The sequence below is a fragment of the Manis pentadactyla genome, chromosome 1 (assembly GCF_030020395.1).
Source record: "Manis pentadactyla isolate mManPen7 chromosome 1, mManPen7.hap1, whole genome shotgun sequence".
In the NCBI taxonomy this organism is placed as follows: Eukaryota; Metazoa; Chordata; class Mammalia; order Pholidota; family Manidae; genus Manis; species Manis pentadactyla.
The window spans coordinates 204,849,391-204,868,921 of record NC_080019.1 but is presented as its reverse complement, the minus strand read 5'-3'; the positions used below and the strand labels follow the sequence as shown (position 1 = coordinate 204,868,921).

At 39.7% G+C, this 19,531-nt stretch overlaps 1 protein-coding gene across 5 annotated transcripts in view; it reads left to right on the top strand.

The window, feature by feature from the left end:
* ATG7 (autophagy related 7) overlaps positions 1–19,531 on the top strand; it is a 241,262-nt gene that overhangs the window by 84,647 nt on the left and 137,084 nt on the right. Inside the window, exon 18 of one of the 5 annotated variants that reach the window (XM_057506577.1) lies at positions 4,767–5,163. The exons of 3 other annotated variants lie outside the window; for them this stretch is intronic. In XM_057506577.1, the coding sequence (XP_057362560.1) occupies positions 4,767–5,030 (264 nt within the window). In that variant the 3' untranslated portion in view covers positions 5,031–5,163. Of the gene's footprint in view, positions 1–4,766; positions 5,164–19,531 lie in introns of those variants that run through there. One more of the 5 variants, XM_057506581.1, reaches the window with a different exon arrangement.

Below are 19,531 nucleotides of genomic sequence, written 5' to 3'. Positions count from 1 at the left end.
CAGACAAGAAAGGATGAGCAATTGTTGTGAAGAGGCACAGGAGGCTCCAGAGATGAGCAAATATTATTGTGCAGGTCCTTAGAGTCTGTATTTTTCTTTCTTTCTCACTTTTCTTTTCAAGTAGACTGTTAATCTAGGTGTTTCATTATGAGCCACAATGAAGCTGAGATTTAATGTTCCCGGGAGTGTGCACAAGGGGAGGGTGTGACGAGCTGACATAAACCTTGGGAAAGACTCTCCGCTGCGTTCCCTCTGGATTCTGAGTTCCTCTGTGCTCTTAGGGGCAGGGACATAGAGTTCCAGGATGGCAACTCTTGTGACGGCACCCAGCCTGCTGCCCGTCAGCACAGCTTTCTTGTCTCTGTCCCACTCTGCTTCTCAGAAGCCTTTCTCAGGCCTCCACCATATTGCTTTTTTCTTGCTGTGTCTGTACGTGGGTTGGAAGCCAGTGCCCACAAGCAGGGAGGACCAGCTGCCTAGGGTTAACGTTTTCAAGTGCTGTAGCATTTCTCTTTAACTTAGGCGTCATTTTATGGATGTTTTCCCAGTGTCCCTTTCAAGCTTCCTGTGAAGTGGCTGGCGAGCAGGATTCCCAGTCAGTCAGGTAGAGCGATCCTTAGGCTCAGAGAAGTTACAGGAAAGGCCAGGATTTCCAACCGTCGGTTCACTTACCACATTAAACTTCTCTCAGACGATGATGTGGCAGGACGAATTCACACTCACAGAATTCCAATATACTCTTTAGTGGGCAGAAAGGATTCCACTTTGAATTTCTAGCAGTTTTAAAGGGTGATTGGTTAAGCTCTCTGGTGAGCTAGTTAACTGTCCTCGGGGGACTTGTCCTTTTAAAAAGGAATCCTGACACCCAGAAGAATGTGCTTCTTAGAGTCACGTTTGTAGACTGTGTCACCAGGAAAATTGTGTGGGCTACAACAGCTCCCAGGTGCCCGCCAGCATGGGGGCAGCATAGGAAATGAGAATTTTGAAGTTTCTCCTCAGAATTTGTTTATGACAAATCAAGTTCACGTTTCTAATTTTGGTCAATTTCAACTTAAGTATTTTTTAAAACATTTGGTGGGTAGGGACATGCAGCTGTTAAGAATCCAAGACAGTTATATTTTGAAGATGCAAATGCTTATGTTTTGCATTTATTCGAGGAAGGAGGATAGTTGCCTCCCCTCTATTCCTTTGAATACAGCTATGGTTGAAATGACATCATTTTGAGTAGAATTCAGAGTCCAGGAGGTTTGGTATCATTGCATTCTAGGGGCCAAGAAAGAATGATACTATTTCTGGCAGGCTCCCAGGCACAGCAAAATCCACACCCTAAGGCTGTCTGTGTAGCTTCCTGTGGCTTTCCCACTAAAGAGAAGCAGCCTTTCTCCTGCAGGGTCCAGAATGGCAAGTTTGCACATCGGCTTGATCAGCATGATATTCCAGCTTTGAGGTTACGTCCCAAAAGGCTTCATTTGGGAAATTCAGCATACCACAATTGCTGCAAAGTGAACTGAGCCCGTTTCACTCCTGCCAGTAGTCTGCATCTTTCTAGTACAAATTGGTAGCCTCCAGTGATTATGGGTTACCATGGTACCATGTGGTCTGTCACAATAACATCAAGACTAAGACCAAATTTTGACACACATGAACACTTATCAGCAAGCAGGCACAAAAGTTAGTCATGCAGCCTATTCTTACAGACTGAGAAAAGACCCAGCCCTCATCCTTTCCATGTGTATGTCACATCAAAAGTTCAGTAGAGACAGATGCAGACATACTGTCCTTTCAGGAGATGTCTAATGCTTCAGCTGGGTCAGATGATGGAATCCTCTGTTAAGGGTCCAGACCCAGGACCACAACCTGAGGCCCAGAGTGCCACTGCAAGGAGTGTTAGACTGCCTGGTCTGCTGGATTCTTACAGCCCACATGCATGAATATAATTGGAAATCCCTGTACAGTATATCCAGCTATATATATCTTGAGCACTATTACTTTCATCAGGAATATTATTTCTCTCTTCCTTTGTGCTCATTAGGGAACCCTCTAGTGTAGATTTAGGTAGCTATAGTTGATACACTCTGACTTGAGAAGTTGGCCTTCTAATTAGCCTTTCAAATGTGAACCAACCCATACTTGGAGTTTGTATTCCTCATTAGAGTATCTCAAATACTAACTAGTTCCCCCTAGGATGTAGAGAGTATATAGTACACATTGTATGTCTGCATATTATATATGCTGAAGTATTTGAAAATAAACTATAGATAATATTACAATAAGTATCCCTTTGTTTGAAATTGAAATACTGTGTCTTCCATAAAGTTGCCAGCCATTGATCAGTGACCTGAAGTGTCAGTTGACCACAGGCCTGTCATGATGAATTAGAGCCATGGATAAATGGTTCACCTGAGGGGAAGAGAGTGATGATTTTTGTCAGTTTTGTAGGCTTTTTCAAGTTCTTCTGCATTCCTTCATCTGATCTGCTGATCTGTGTGGAATATTCTCTCTCCCACCCAATTGTGCAGACAAATCTGTTCCAAGTCAGGGAGTGAATAAATCACAGGAACTGTGACTTGAACCCTGGCCCTTTATAGTTCCTCTGCACTGTAAGGATAAGTTGCTACCAGGAAGAGCTTTCACAATTCTTCAGAGAATACCATAGAACTTTATTGCCTTGGGGAGGGTGTTGGCAAAGTAAGGCCATGTACCAAGGATATAACATATAACAGAATACTGGGAGGTTAGTACTTGAACTAGTGTAACTCATATAATTCAAACCAGCTCTCTTACTGAAGTCACCTAAAGAAACCAGATAAATTATTTTTTTCAGTCATCTTAAACATCAAAGAACTAATAAATTGTGATGATTATTGAGTTGAGATTTGGGAGAGAATGTGAACATAGAGGACTGAGCCTAGCACTGGAGTCCCTTTTGTCTAATTGGCATTTGCTGATCAAGAGAAGGAAGTAGAGAGTCTGAGCTCTCCTTTCGTGTTCTTTCTAGGTTAAAAATTATAGTCTGGGTCTTATCAAGACCAGGAAATCTGGTAAGCCATTCCCCACTTTGAGTTGGGGTCCCCTGAAGAGATATAGGGGTAAGGGTAATAAAGAAAACCAATTCTGGCATTGGCTGCAGCTCAGTTCATATTATCTGAATGGCTCAGAAACTTTACGGCTTTCTTGGGTTAAGATGATGCCATTTAGCTAATGCCCATCAGTACCAAGTAAAAGCATTGAAATCTCATTAGAGGCAGATATCATGATTCTAGTACTCAAACAACTTCTACAAGTAAGTTTTCAATTACAATATCAAGCCACAGTTGAGGTAACCAGGCACACACACAGAGAAGACACCATATATGACAACAAGCAGAAGCAACAGACTACAGAAATAGACTCACAGACATTCTCGATACTGGGCTTACCAGAAGCAGAATGTAAAATAATATGTTTATGGCATTAAAAAGAAATAAAAGCCAAACTTTAGTTTCAGCAGAGACTGAAAACTTTAAAATATGGGTTTGCAGATTTAAAAAAAAATCAAGCAAATCCTACAACCAGAAGCACAAAACCAAAATGAACAGGTTTATAGGCAGTTAGACACAGCTGAAGAGCAAATTAGTGACCTGAAAAATGGGTTAGAAGAAACTATTCAAAGTGAAGCACAGGGACAAAAAGATGGAAAATATAAAAGAGAAGGTAAGAGACATATTTCAGATGCCAGTTGTAAGCCCAGTTTTTACCTGTGTTTCTAATCAGCTAGCTGTAAAGCAGAGGTTCCTATGAGCTTTACCTTCCTTGGTTTAATTAATTTGCTAGAGCAGCTCACAGAACTCAGGAAGTATTTTATTTAGTATGTCACCAGTTTATTATAAAAGGATATAACTCAGAAACAGCAAGATGGAAGAGATTCATAAGGCAAGGTATGGAGAAAGGGCACAGAGCTTCCATGCCCTCTCCAGGTGCACCACTTTCCCCAAATCTCCATATGTTCAGCAGCCTGGAAGCTCTCTGAACCCTGTGCTTTTGGGATTCATATGAATGCTTAGTCACATAGGTATGATTGATTAATTCCATTTTCTGCCCTTTTCCCTTCTCAAGAAAATGGGAGCCTGGACTGAAAATTCCAAGTTTTTAATCATGTCTTGATCTTCCTGGTGACCAATTCTCACTGAGGAGCCACCCAGAGTTGCCTCACTAGAACAAAAGACACTCCTGTCACCCTGGAAATTAGAAGGTTTTCAGAAGCCCTGTGTCAGGAACTGGGGTCAGGGACCAAATGTTAGAACCAGAGATGGTCTTAGTGTTCTTATCACTTGGGAAATTACAAAGATTTTAGGAGCTCTGTGCCAGGAACCGGGGGCAGAGACCAATATAGGGGTAAGGGTAATAAAGAAAACCAATTCTGGCATTGGATGCAGCTCAGTTCATATTATCTGAATGGCTCAGAAACTTTAAGGCTTTCTTGGCTTAAGATGATTCCATTTAGCTAATGAGCATCAGTACCAAGTAAAAGCATTGAAATCTCTTTTTTTTTTTTTTTTTTGGACACATGCTTTTTTCTTACTATAGGTATCTTAGACAATACTGTAATTGTTAGAGGTGTTCCACATTATTACATCAACAGTGTGAATTTCTGACAGAGGCAAAACTGAGCACCATAGTATACAAATAGAAAGACCATGCTTGGTGGAGGACAACAAAAGTTCACTAAGGATATGTGATTTATTTGCGAAGTTCTTAGGCCTCTTCCTCGCCCTCCTCTTCCTCAGACTCCCCTTGTTCATTGGCCATGGCGTCCCGGTACTGCTGGTACTCAGACACCAGTCGTTCATGTTGCTCTCAGCCTCGGTGAACTCCATCTCATCCATGCCCTCGCCCGTGTACCAGTGCAGGAAGGCCTTGCACCAGAACACGGCCGTGAACTGCTCCGAGATGTGCCTGAACAGCTCCTGGATGGCCGTGCTGTTGCCAGTGAAGGTGTCATATATATACACTTTATATTATCTCACAGATGGATACCAAAAAGTCAATAAGGGCTATTGAAAATTTGATCAACATGATTAATAAACATATTCTAGTGAACACAGCTACACACTGCACCAAGTTCTTTTCAAGCGCACATATATTTTACAAGAATTTACTGCAGCCTGGATTATTCACAACCAATTTCAAAGACTGAGATTACACAGAATGTGCTTTCTGATACCAATGAAGTATGCTAAAAATCAGTAATAAATAACTAGAAAATCATCCCTATATGTTTGGGAATTGAGGTATATACCCCTAAAAAGCCCATGGTTAAAGAAGATATAAGAGAAATGAATTATTTTAAATGAATTATTAAAAAATAAAAAAATTTGTAGGTTACAGATAAAGTAGTATTTAATAGAAAAATGTTTAGCCTTAAAGGAAAAGCCCAAAGTTAGTGAGCAAATGTTTATCTCAAGAAATCAGAAGAAACACAATAAATACAAACAAGTAAAAGGCAGAAACTACTAAACAGAAAAAAGATCAGTAAAACCAAGAATTTGGAAGGACCTGTAAAATCAATATGCATCTGGTGAGGCTGATCAGGAGAAAAAGAAGACACAGTTAACATTTATCTTATAAACGTAGTATTGAGTTTTTGAAAGTCAGATACCAAAGAATAAATTTATAAGGTCAGCATTCAGAAACAGGCAGAACTATGTCATATTGTTAGGGAAGCAGACTTATGTGGAAAAGTTATAAATAAGAGTAAAAAGTCAATACAAGTCAAATACAAACACTAGTCCAGTAAAGTCAGCGTTTACTTCAGAGAGACAAATAGAGTGTCGTGATTGGCAAGAGGCTTTGTAGGGACTTCTGATACGCTGATATTCTTGACTGGTATTTAAACAGACATTCACTCTACACTATTTTAAGCTATATATTACACTTTATCTTTGTTATTTCATGGTGAAAAATGTTAAATAGTAGGCATTGTGCTTGCAGGTTTTTGCGGGCACATCCATCGTTCATACTGTTGTTTTTGCCATTCAGGAAGTGTCTCAACCTGACATGCTGCATTTCAGAGAATGCTCATCCTAGCCTGAAGGTTTCTAACACAATTTCCAAAGAGTAGAGGTGGTCTACTGGCAGATCACACAGCTTCACAACCATAGGCCATAAGAGATGGAATCCAGAAACTTGCCTCCACCATAGTTAATTTAAGCCAGCATATATGTACTTTTTAAAATTGAGACTCTTTTCCATCTTAATGCTGGGCAGCCAAATCTGTTCCGTCTTATGCTGGGCAACCAAATACCAAAGCCTACCAGAGCCTACGGGCATGAGTGTATTTGAGTGGAGAGAAACCAGGTTGAAAAGAACAGGAAATGAATGGGGACTCTGGCCAGCTAGAGCTCGCGTTCTTGCTGAAGGGCAGCCAACTCTAATTACTGACTTGCAGAAATTTAGGAATAATGTTGCTAGATCTTTTAATTTCTTTTAAGAGAAGGTAGAATCTGAATTTTAATGTGAAAGCAGATTATTTTTAAGTGTGATTCAAGCATAACCTCCCCACCCCCAGCCCCAAATATTCCATGAATCAAACCAAACCTGTGTCTGGGTTATTTCTAGCCAAGGGCTGTTAGTTATGGCAGTGACCTCAAAGGCTGTGCAGATGGAGATGGAGAATAATGTATATAATAATTTAATATAATCAAGTGCCTAATTTTCCTCAGTGGAGCTTGCCTGCCAAATATGTGCTTGTATAATTCTCAGTTCCAAAACTAAAAGAAACTCGCTGAACCAAAATTCACACATTACAAAAGTCACTTGGGGTAATAATTTTCTTAATGAGACTTGGCTTTCTCTTTTTGCCAGGGAACTAAAAACTTTCTACCATAGAGAATTTATTAAGTGATTGACTGAAACTGCTAAATAAATAGTAATATCTCACAACGTAATTTCTTTTCAGAAGGAACAGCTAAAGATGAGTTTTTAAAGTTAATTTAAATGGAACACACGTTCTTCTCCATGGGTTGAATCTCCAGAGAATGTGTTCCTGGTTAGATAGAGCAGGCGTTTTCAAAGCGCAGCGTTAAGACCCACAGCATCAGTGTCATCTGGGAACTTGCTAGAAATGCAAATTCTTAGACCCTACCCTAGACCTAGTTAATCAGAAACTTTTTGGGGATGGGGGACTGCTCTCTGTGTTTTAACAAGCTCTCCAGGGGATTCTTGCCTGATTCCCTGTTTAGATAATGAAAGATGAAAGGGGGTCCTTATAGACCGCACCTAATGTAAACTTACACTTAAATATTTCTTAGAATTTTTTTTCCTGTAAGTTAATTGCATTTAATTGAGGAGATGGGAGGGAATCTTTCTTTTACAAGTTATTGTTAATTAACACTTACGCAGGTAAAGTATTCTGGTTCCTTTCTGCTGACTTGGTTTTAGAAATTTATGAGAATGCTAATGAAATGACAAAGAAAATAAAAACAAGCTAGTAAGACATTAATGTAGAGGCAAAACTGACACCAAAGAATGAATATCACACATACAAAATTAGTTCTGCTTACCTTGTGCATTGCACTGGGTATTTGGTTATCTTCTTTATAAAAGATGGCACCCCCTGTAACCCCGCCCATAGCATATCTGCATTTGCTAAAACATGGAAGCAACCCAAGTGTCTTGTTAATAGATGAATGGATGAACAAAATGTAGTCTGTACATACAATGGAATATTATTCAGCCTTGAAAAGTAAGGACCCATGGTATAACATGTATGAACCTTGAGAACATTATGCTAAGTGAAATAAGCCAATCACAAAAAGACAGATACTGGGATGGGCGGAAGATGGCAGCGTGAGTAGAGCAGCGGAAATCTCCTCCCAAAACCACATATATCTATGAAAATATAACAAAGACAACCCTTCCTAGAATAAAGACCAGAGGACACAGGAAAATATCCAGACCACATCCGCACCTGAGAGAACCCAGCGCCTCGTGAAGGGGGTAAGATACAAGCCCCGGCCCCGCGGGAGCCGAGCGCCCATCCCCCCAACTCCGGGCGGGAGAAGAGCAGGCAGAGCGGGAGGGAGACGGAGCCCAGGACTGCCGAACACCCAGCCCCAGCCATCCAGGCCAGAGTGCAGGGCCCTGGATATTAGGAAAACAGGGCAGCAAGAACAGTGAGCGGGCACTGGAGGCCGGCCGCCGGAGGACATAAGAAAAGCGAGCGACCAATTTTTTTTTTTTTTTTTGCTGTTTTGTTTTGGCGAGTGCTTTTTGGAAGTCTTAAAGGGATAGGGACCCCAATACTAGAGAAACAGAGCAGCAAGACCGGTGAGCAGATGCCTGAGGCTGGTGCCGGAGAATAAAGAAAAATGAGTGGCCACCTTTTTTTTTAATTAAAAAAAAATTTTTTTTTTTAATTAAAAATTTTTTTTTTTTTTGGTAGTCATTGTTTTGTTTTGGCGGGTGCTTTTTGGAAGTCTTAAAGGGGCAGGGCGGGACACTTAATCCAGAGGTAGGGAATCCGGGGATCTCTGGGCACCCTAACCCCTGGGCTGCAGGGAGCAGGGAGGCCCCTTACGGAGATAAATAGCCTCCCAGCAGCTCCTGCTCCAACGCGACTCCACCATCTTGGAGTAGCTGCCCGAGCCAGGCCACGCCCACAGCAACAGCGGAGATAAACTCCATAGCAGCCGGGCAGGAAGCAGAAACCCTGTCTGCACACAGCTGCGCTGCACAAGCCACTAGAGGTCGCTGTTCTCCCAGGAGAGGAGGGCCACAAACCAACAAGAAGGGAAGTTCTTCCAGCCGTCATTCATCCCAGCTCTGCAAACTATTCCTATCACCATGAAAAGGCAAAGCTACAGGCAGACAAAGATCACAGAGACAACACCAGAGAAGGAGACAGACCTAACCAGTCTTCCTGACAAAGAATTCAAAATAAGAATCATAAACATGCTGACAGAGATGCAGAGAAATACGCAAGAGAAATGGGATGAAGTCTGGAGGGAGATCACAGATGCCAGAAAGGAGATCGCAGAAATGAAACAAACTCTGGAAGGGTTTATAAGCAGAATGGATAGGATGCAAGAGGCCATTGATGGAATTGAAACCAGAGAACAGGAATGCATAGAAGCTGACATAGAGACAAAAGTATCTCCAGGAATGAAACAATATTAAGAGAACTGTGTGACCAATCCAAAAGGAACAATATCCGTATTATAGGGGTTCCAGAAGAAGAAGAGAGAGGAAAAGAGATGGAAAGTATCTTAGAAGAAATAATTGCTGAGAACTTCCCCAAACTGGGGGAGGAAATAATCAAACAGACCACGGAAATACACAGAACCCCCAACAGAAAGGATCCAAGGAGGACAACACCAAGACACATAATAACTAAATGGCAAAGATCAAGGACAAGGAGAGTTTTAAAGGCAGCTAGAGAGAAAAAGGTCACCTATAAAGGAAAACCCATCAGGCTAACATCAGACTTCTCGACAGAAACCCTACAGGCCAGAAGAGAATGGCATGATATATTTAATACAATGAAACAGAAGGACCTTGAACCAAGGATACTGTATCCAGCACGACTATCATTCAAATATGACGGTGGGATTAAACAATTCCCAGACAAACAAAAGCTGAGGGAATTTGCTTTCCACAAACCACCTCTACAGGACATCTTACAGGGAGTGCTCTAGATGGGAGCACGCCTAGAAAGAGCACAGCAAAAAACACCTAACATATGAAGAATCGAGGAGGAGGAATAAGAAGGGAGAGAAGAAAAGAATCTCCAGACAGTGTATATAACAGCTCAATAAGCGAGCTAAGTTAGGCAGTAAGATACTAAAGAGGCTAACCTTGAACCTTTGGTAACCACGAATTTAAAGCCTGCAATGGCAATAAGTACATATCTTTCAATAGTCACCCTAAATGTTAATGGGCTGAATGCACCAATCAAAAGACATAGAGTAATAGAATGGATAGAAAGCAAGACCCATCTATATGCTGCTTACAAGAAACTCACCTCAAACCCAAAGACATGTACAGACTAAAAGTCAAGGGATGGAAAAACATATTTCAAGCAAACAACAGTGAGAAGAAAGCAGGGGTTGCAGTACTAATCTCAGACAAAATAGACTTAAAAACAATGAAAGTAACAAGAGATAAAGAAGGACATTACATAATGATAAAGGACTCAGTCCAACAAGAGGATATAACCATTCTAAATATATATGCACCCAACACAGGAGCACCAGCATATGTGAAACAAATACTAACACAACTAAAGGGGGAAACAGACTGCAATGCATTCATTCTAGGAGACTTCAACACACCACTCACCCCAAAGGATAGATCCACCGGGCAGAAAATAAGTAAGGACATGGAAGCACTGAACAGCACAGTAGAGCAGATGCACCTAATAGACATCTACAGAACTCTACATCCAAAAGCAACAGGATACACATTCTCCTCAAGTGCACATGGAACATTCTCCAGAATAGACCACATACTAGGCCACAAAAAGAGCCTCAGAAAATTCCAAAAGATGGAAATCCTACCAACCAACTTTTCAGACCACAAAGGCATAAAACTAGAAATAAACTGTACAAAGAAAGCAAAGAGGCTCACAAACACATGGAGGCTTAACAACACGCTCCTAAATAATCAGTGGATCAATGACCAAATCAAAATGGAGATCCAGCAATATATGGAAACAAATGACAACAACACTAAGCCCCAACTTCTGTGGGACACAGCAAAAGCAGTCTTAAGAGGAAAGTATATAGCAATCCAAGCATATTTAAAAAAGGAAGAACAATCCCAAATGAATGGTCTAATGTCACAATTATCGAAATTGGAAAAAGAAGAACAAATGAGGCCTAAGGTCAGCAGAAGGAGGGACATAATAAAGATCAGAGAAGAAATAAGTAAAATTGAGAAGAATAAAACAATAGCAAAAATCAATGAAACCAAGAGCTGGTTCTTCGAGAAAATAAACAAAATAGATAAGCCTCTAGCCAGACTTATTAAGAAGAAAAGAGAGTCAACACAAATCAACAGTTATCAGAAACGAGAAAGGAAAAATCACGATGGACCCCATAGAAATACAAAGAATTATTAGAGAATACTATGAAAACCTATATGCTAACAAGCTAGGAAACCTAGGAGAAATGGACAACTTCCTAGAAAAATACAACCTTCCAAGATTGACCCAGAAAGAAACAGAAAATCTAAACAGACCAATTACCAGGAACGAAATTGAAGCGGTAATCAAAAAACTACCAAAGAACAAAACCCCCAGGCCAGATGGATTTACCTCGGAATTTTATCAGACATACAGGGAAGACATAATACCCATTCTCCTTAAAGTTTTCCAAAAAATAGAGGAGGAGGGGATACTCCCAAACTCATTCTATGAAGCTAACATCACCCTAATACCAAAATCAGGCAAAGACCCCACCAAAAAAGAAAACTACAGACCAATATCCCTGATGAACGTAGATGCAAAAATACTCAACAAAATATTAGCAAACCGAATTCAAAAATACATTGAAAGGATCATACACCATGATGTATTCATGTGGGATTCATGTGGGATCATCCAGTGGGATTCATCCCAGGGATGCAAGGATGGTACAACATTCGAAAGTCCATCAACATCATCCACCACATCAACAAAAAGAAAGACAAAAACCACATGATTATCTCCATAGATGCTGAAAAAGCATTTGACAAAGTTCAACATCCATTCATGATAAAAACTCTCAGCAAAATGGGAATAGAGGGCAAGTACCTCAACATAATAAAGGCCATCTATGATAAACCCACAGCCAACATTATATTGAACAGCGAGAAGCTGAAAGCATTTCCTCTGTGATCGGGAACTAGACAGGGATGCGCACTCTCCCCACTGTTATTTAACATAGTACTGTAGGTCCTAGCCACGGCAATCAGACAAAACAAAGAAATACAAGGAATCCAGATTGGTAAAGAAGAAGTTAAACTGTCACTATTTGCAGATGACATGATACTGTACATAAAAAACCCTGAAGACTCCACCCCAAAACTACTAGAACTGATATCGGAATACAGCAAAGTTGCAGGATACAAAATCAACACACAGAAATCTGTGGCTTTCCTATACACTAACAATGAACCAACAGAGAGAGAAATCAGGAAAACAACTCCATTCACAATTGCATCAAAAAAAATAAAATACCTAGGAATAAACCTAACCAAGGAAGTGAAAGACTTATACTCTGAAAACTACAAGTCACTCTTAAGGGAAATTAAAGGGGACACTAACAGATGGAAACTCATCCCATGCTCGTGGCTAGGAAGAATTAATATCGTCAAAATGGCCATCCTGCCCAAAGCAATATACAGATTTGATGCAATCCCTATGAAACTACCAGCAACATTCTTCAATGACCTGGAACAAATAATTCAAAAATTCATATGGAAACACCAAAGACCCCGAATAGCCAAAGCAATCCTGAGAAAGAAGAATAAAGTAGGGGGGATCTCACTCCCCAACTTCAAGCTCTACTATAAAGCCATAGTAATCAAGACAATTTGGTACTGGCACAAGAGCAGAGCCACAGACCAATGGAACAGACTAGAGAATCCAGACATTAACCCAGACATATATGGTCAATTAATATTTGATAAAGGAGCCATGGACATACAATGGCGAAATGACAGTCTCTTCAACAGATGGTGCTGGCAAAACTGAACAGCTACATGTAGGAGAATGAAACTGGACCATTGTCTAACCCCATATACAAAAGTAAACTGAAAATGGATCAAAGATCTGTATGTAAGTCATGAAACCATTAAACTCTTGGAAGAAAACATAGGCAAAAACCTCTTAGACATAAACATGAGTGACCTCTTCTTGAACATATCTCCCCGGGCAAGGAAAACAACAGCAAAAATGAGTAAGTGGGACTATATTAAGCTGAAAAGCTTCTGTACAGCAAAAGACACCATCAATAGAACAAGAAGGATCCCTACAGTATGGGAGAATATATTTGAAAATGACACATCCGATAAAGGCTTGACGTCCAGAATATATAAAGAGCTCACATGCCTCAACAAACAAAAAACAAATAACCCAATTAAAAAATGGGCAGAGGAACTGAACAGACAGTTCTCCAAAAAAGAAATACAGATGGCCAACAGACACATGAAAAGATGCTCCACATCGCTAATTATCAGAGAAATGCAAATTAAAACTACAATGAGGTATCACCTCACACCAGTAAGGATGGCTGCCATCCAAAAGACAAACAACAACAAATGTTGGCGAGGCTGTGGAGAAAGGGGAACCCTCCTACACTGCTGGTGGGAATGTAAATTAGTTCAACCATTGTGGAAAGCAGTATGGAGGCACATCAAAATGCTCAAAACAAACCTACCATTTGACCCAGGAATTGCACTCCTAGGAATTTACCCTAAGAATGCAGCAATCAAGTATGAGAAAGATCAGTGCACCCCTAAGTTTATCGCAGCACTATTTACAATAGCCAAGAATTGGAAGCAACCTAAATGTCCATCGATAGATGAATGAATAAAGATGATGTGGTACATATACACAATGGAATACTACTCAGCCATAAGAAAAGGTGCATTTGCAGCAACATGGATGAGCTGGAGGGTATTATGCTCAGTGAAACAAGCCAAGCGGAGAAAGAGAAATACCAAATGATTTCACTTATCTGTGGAATATAAGAACAAAGGAAAAACTGAAGGAACAAAACAGCAGCAGAATCACAGAACTCAAGAATGGACTAACAGGTACCAAAGGGAAAGGGACTGGGGAGGATGGGTGGGTAGGGAGGGATAAGGGGGGGAAGAAGTAGGAGGGTTTTAAGATTAGCATGCATAGGGGGGTAGGAGAAAAGGGAGGGCTGTACAACACAGAGAAGGCAAGTAGTGATTCTACAACATTTTGCTATGCTGATGGACAGTGACTGTAAAGGGGTTTATAGGGGGGACCTGGTATAGGGGAGAGCCTAGTAAACATAATATTCGTCATGTAAGTGTAGATTAGTGATACCAAAAAAAAAAATGGCAGTTCCTGTGTGGTAACCTTCAATGAGTTCTACACAAGGGTATAAAAGGTATATAAAAGTGTAGGCAAGGGGTCTGTTTGTGTTTATACAGAGGATCAAAGCCTAATTGGGCTACCCCGAAAATGAACTAAGATACGATATGAAAAAGAACTTCCAACATCAGCATTCTCTGGAAGACTCATGCCAGAAGATGATCATCAAAAAACCCCAACAAAGATCCACGCACTGCTACAGCTGTAGATGCACTCATCCCACCAGTTCCTGGACTTGCCATGGGAATGAGGAAGGAGATATCTAAGCTGGCCTGTGCATACAGTAAAACAACAAATTTGACTGGATCTATACTGTTGGAACTCAATCAAGAATTAGGAGAAGTGCAAATTGTAGCGCTCCAAAATCTTACAACTACAGAGTATTTACTGTTAAAAGAACATATGGGATGTGAACATTCCCCAGGAATGGGTTGTTTTAATTTGTCTCATTTCTCTCAGACTGTTCAAGTTCAGTTGGATAATATCCACCATATCATAGATAAGTTTTCACAAATGCCTAAGGTGCCTAACTGGTTTTCTTGGTTTCACTGGAGATGGCTGGTAATTACAGGTATGCTTTGGTTATGTAACTATACTCCTATTATGTTAATGTGTGTGCGCAATTTAAGTAGTAGCTTAAAACCTATACATGCTGAAGTTACTCTACAAGAAGATATGTCAAAGAAATAATCAATCTTCCCATGTTTTCTACCGCCTGCTACTTCTATAGCTTTTCTTCTTCCTTCCTAATTACAACCCTTAAATAGAATTTGTGCCTCATATCAAATTTACCGAGTATCATAATTCTTCCAAGTGGTAAAGATACCTCAAGACAAATGCTGGGCATAGAAGCTACAGGGCATAAATATGCAAAGAAATAAAAAGCTAACCATTTCAAACAATAAGGCTTCTCTCTCACTTACCAACTTTACATTTCCCTGTATGGCCCCGGAAGATGACTGGTTAGCCAGAGATGGGTAAGATTCCTCAAGGGAGGAACAACCTAAGACAGGCACAGTCGCAGGGGGGCCATCAGGTGAGAAATTGGGGATCAACAGAGGTGAGGCTTAGAACTTCACCCCCCCTGTTCTGAGAGAAATCTTCTATATATGTGGATGTTTTATTGCCCTTGTCTAGCTTGGATTAACACATAGTCTACAGGCACACACCTGATCATCTACATTTGCTCTCTTACAACACTAAACTATGTTTTCTACCTTTATCTTGTATCTACCTACCACTTCAGCATTTTATTAAAAATAATAATAATAAAGAGAGAAATGTGGTATCCACATATAAATCAAGTATAAAAATCAAATGAGTATTCATATTTGAACTGACTGTTTATATTTCATAATGCATGAGCAAAACCGAAGGTTTCTGTGATGGCTGCCCTTGTACTGTTCATCATGTAAGAACTTATTCACTATGTAAGAATTTGTTCCCCATGTAAGAACTTGTTTGTTATGCCTCAGAAGATTGGAGACTGACGAAAATTAGGCTTGGGGTGGATTAATGATTGTGCATTGAGCATTGACTCCCCTATACAGAATTTTATTGTTGTTAACAACCATTTGATCAATAGATATGAGAGATGCCCTCACAAACAAACAAACAAACAAAAAAAGTACACACTTCCAATGGTAAAATAATAAGTAACCGGGATGCAATGAATATAGTCAAGATATTGTAACAGCTTGGTATGGTGATAGCTGGTACCTAGAATTGTCATGTATATAAATGTTGAATCACTATGTTGTACACCTGAAACTAATGTAATGTAATACTGTGTGTCAACTACCCTTCAATAAAAAATAATTATCTACAAAAAAAAAAAAAAAAAGACAGATACTTTGTGACCCCATTTGAGTAAGGAATGTAGTCAGGCTAATAGAAGCAAAAAGTAGAATGGTGGTTGCCAGGGGCTGTAGGATATGAGGAGTTAGTATTTAATGTGTACAGAATTTCAATTTTGCAGGATGAATAGAATTCTGGAGATGGATAGTGGTGATAGTTGTACAACAGTGTGAATGTGCTTAATGCCACTGAACAGTACACTTAAAAATGGTTAAGATAGTAAATTTTATGTGTATTTTTCCACACTTTTAAAAATAGGAAAAAAATTAAAAAGATGGTTCTCCTTACACAGAAACACATTGGATTTCCCAAAGAAGCCTGTAACCCAGGGCAGGCTGCCTCTAAATAAATAGTTGAATGTATGTATTGAGTGGTTTGGGCTGTAACTATTCTTGAAGCACCTTCTTATTTGCATTTTCTAATTTGCCTCCTTGTTGATTTCTATCAGTATTTAAAATAAGTTCTCAAATTTATGACCTTTGTAGTCTTAAGTCTAAAAATATCAGATTAATTGGCAAGAGTATCCATTTGTAACTATTTGATCATTATACTGTCCTGCTCATTAACCAGCTCAGTGTTTTCTCACTAGTTCAATTTTGTAAACTAAAATTATTTGAGAAAATCTTACTTTGCTTTTATGATAGCATTAAAGTGAGTTTTTAAAAATAGATTTAGATAAAGTCTCCCGTGGCAGATGAGCTTGGCTTTTTGTTTTTTTTCCTCTATTAATAAATTTTTTATAGGTTTTTGTTTTTTTTGTTTTGTTTTGGTATCATTAATATATAATCACATGAGCAACATTGTGGTTACGAGATTCCCCCCAATATCAGGTCCCCACCACATACCCCATTATAGTCACTGTCCATCAGCATAGTAAGATGCTATAGAGTCACTACTTGTCTTCTTTGTGCTATATTCCTTCCCCGTGCCACCCACCTACATTATGTGTGCGAATTGTAATGCCCCTATTCACCTTCTCCCTCCCTTCCCACCCACCCTCCCCAACCCCTTTCCCTTTGTTAACCACTGTTCATGGGTTCTGTGAGTCTGCTGCTGTTTTATTCCTTCAGTTTTTGCTTTGTTCTTATACTCCACAGATGAATGAAATGATTTGGTACTTGTCTTTCTCCGCCTGGCTTATTTCACTGAGCATAATACCCTCTAGCTCCATCCATGTTGTTGCAAACTTGAGGATTTGTTTTCTTCTTATGGCTGAATAATAGTCCATTGTGTATATGTACCACATCTTCTTTATCCATTCATCCACTGATGGACACTTAGGTTGCTTCCATTTCTTGGCTATTATAAATAGTGCTGCAATAAACATAGGGGTGCATTGTCTTTTTGAAACTGGGCTCCTGCATTCTTAGGGTAAATTCCTAGGAGTGGAATTTCTGGGTCAAATGGTATTTCTATTTTGAGTTTTTTGAGGAACCTCCATACTGCTTTCCACAATGGTTGAACTAATTTACATTCCCACCAGCAGTGTAGGAGGGTTCCCCTTTCTCTGCATCCTCACCAGCATTTGTTGTTTCTAGTCTTTTCTATGTTAGCCATCCTAACTGGTGTGAGGTGATATCTCATTGTGGTTTTAATTTACATTTCTCTGATGATTAGGGATGTGGAACATCTTTTCATGTGCCTGTTGGCCATCTGAATTTCTTCTTTGGAAAAGTGTCTGTTCATATCCTCTGCCCATTTTTTAATTGGGTTATTTGCTTTTTGTTTGTTGAGGCGTGTGAGTTCTTTGTATATTTTGGATGTTAACCCCTTGTCAGATATGTCATTTACAAAATATTCTGCCATACTGTAGGATGCCTTTTTGTTCTGCTGATGGTGTTCTTTGCTGTACAGAAGCTTTTTAACATGATGTAGTCTCATTTGTTCATTTTTGGTTTTGTTTCCCTTGCCTGAGGAGATGCATTCAGGAAAAAGTTGCTCATGTTTATATTCAAGAGATTTTTGCCTATGTTTTCTTTAAGTCTTATGGTTTCATGACTTACATTCAGGTCTTTGATCCATTTTGAGTTTACTTTTGTGTATGGGGTTAGACAATAATCCAGTTTCATTCTCTTGCATGTAGCTGTCCAGTTTTGCCAACACCAGCTGTTGAAGAGACTGTCATTTCCCCATTGTATATATCCATGGATCCTTTATCATATATTAATTGACCATATATGCTTGGGTTTATATCTTGGCTCTCTATTGTGTTCCATTGGTCTATGGGTCTGTTCTTGTGCCAGTACCAAATTGTCTTGATTACTGGGGCTTTGTAGTAGAGCTTGAAGTCGGGGAGTATAATCCCCCCAGCTTTATTCTTCCTTCTCAGGATTGCTTTGGTTATTCGGGGTCTTTTGTGGTTCCATATGAATTTTAGAACTATTTGCTTTAGTTCTTTCAAGAATGTTGTTGGTATTTTGATAGGGATTGCATTGAATCTGTAGATTGCTTTAGGCAGGATGGCCATTTTGACAATATTAATTCTTCCTATCCATGAGCATGGATGTGTTTCCATTTATTGGTCTCTTCTTTAATTTCTCTCATGCATGTCTTGTAGTTTTCAAGTATAAGTCTTTCACTTCCTTGGTTAGGTTTATTCCTAGGTGTTTTATTACAAGCTTGTTTTTTGTTCTTAGTTTTGTTTTGTGTTTTGGCTTATGCACTTTTCTACAAAAAAATCTACTCTAGGTCTTTTGTCCTCTTCCACTCCCCAAAACTTGGTTGTGAAATCTCCCTAAGAGAACTTCCTTTTTCTTCTCTCCACCATATACAGTTCTTTATCTTTGCAAAGATCTTCAGATGTATTGTTGATCTTTTGTGATGATAAATGAGATTGGTACTTATTCAGCTCCAAGCAGCTCTAATTGGAAATGATGCACTGTTAAAGAAGTATTCCACAGCAACTATTGGCAATGTGGTTAAGTGCGTGCTTCCGTTGGTCCACCCACCCTCTGTCCACTGCTGTAGTGTTTTTAATTACTCAGACTGCTTTACAGGCAGCCTACATTGGATCCACTCTCTAACAACTCATTGTATGTCTTTTAAAAAAATATGTCACGATGAAAATAGCAGTATACTCATAGACACCAAGAAGGGACTAGTGGTTACCAAGGGGGAAGGGTTAGGGTGGGTCGGGTGGGCAGATGGGGGAGGGGAATTAGGAGCACAATAATTCACAATCACAATATAGGTTGGTCACGGGGATGGTAGTACAGCACGGAGAATACAGTTAATGATTCTGTAACATCTTACTGCATAGATGGACAGTGACTACACTGGAGGGGGTGAGGACTTGATAATATGGGTAAATGCTGAACCACTGTCGCTGGGTGTATTTGAAAGGAAGATAGGATTGTATATCAATGATACTTTAAATTTAAAAGAACAGATGTCAAGATGTAATTCATGTACCATAAAATTCACTATTTTAAAGTTTGTATTGGTTTTTTAGTTTAGTCACAAGTTTGTGCAACCATCACATGAATTCCAGAATATTTTTGTCAGTCCCAAAGCAAACCCTGTACCCATTAGTAGTCACTTCCCATTCCCAACCTTTCCCCAGACCCTGGCAAGCACTAATCTACTTTT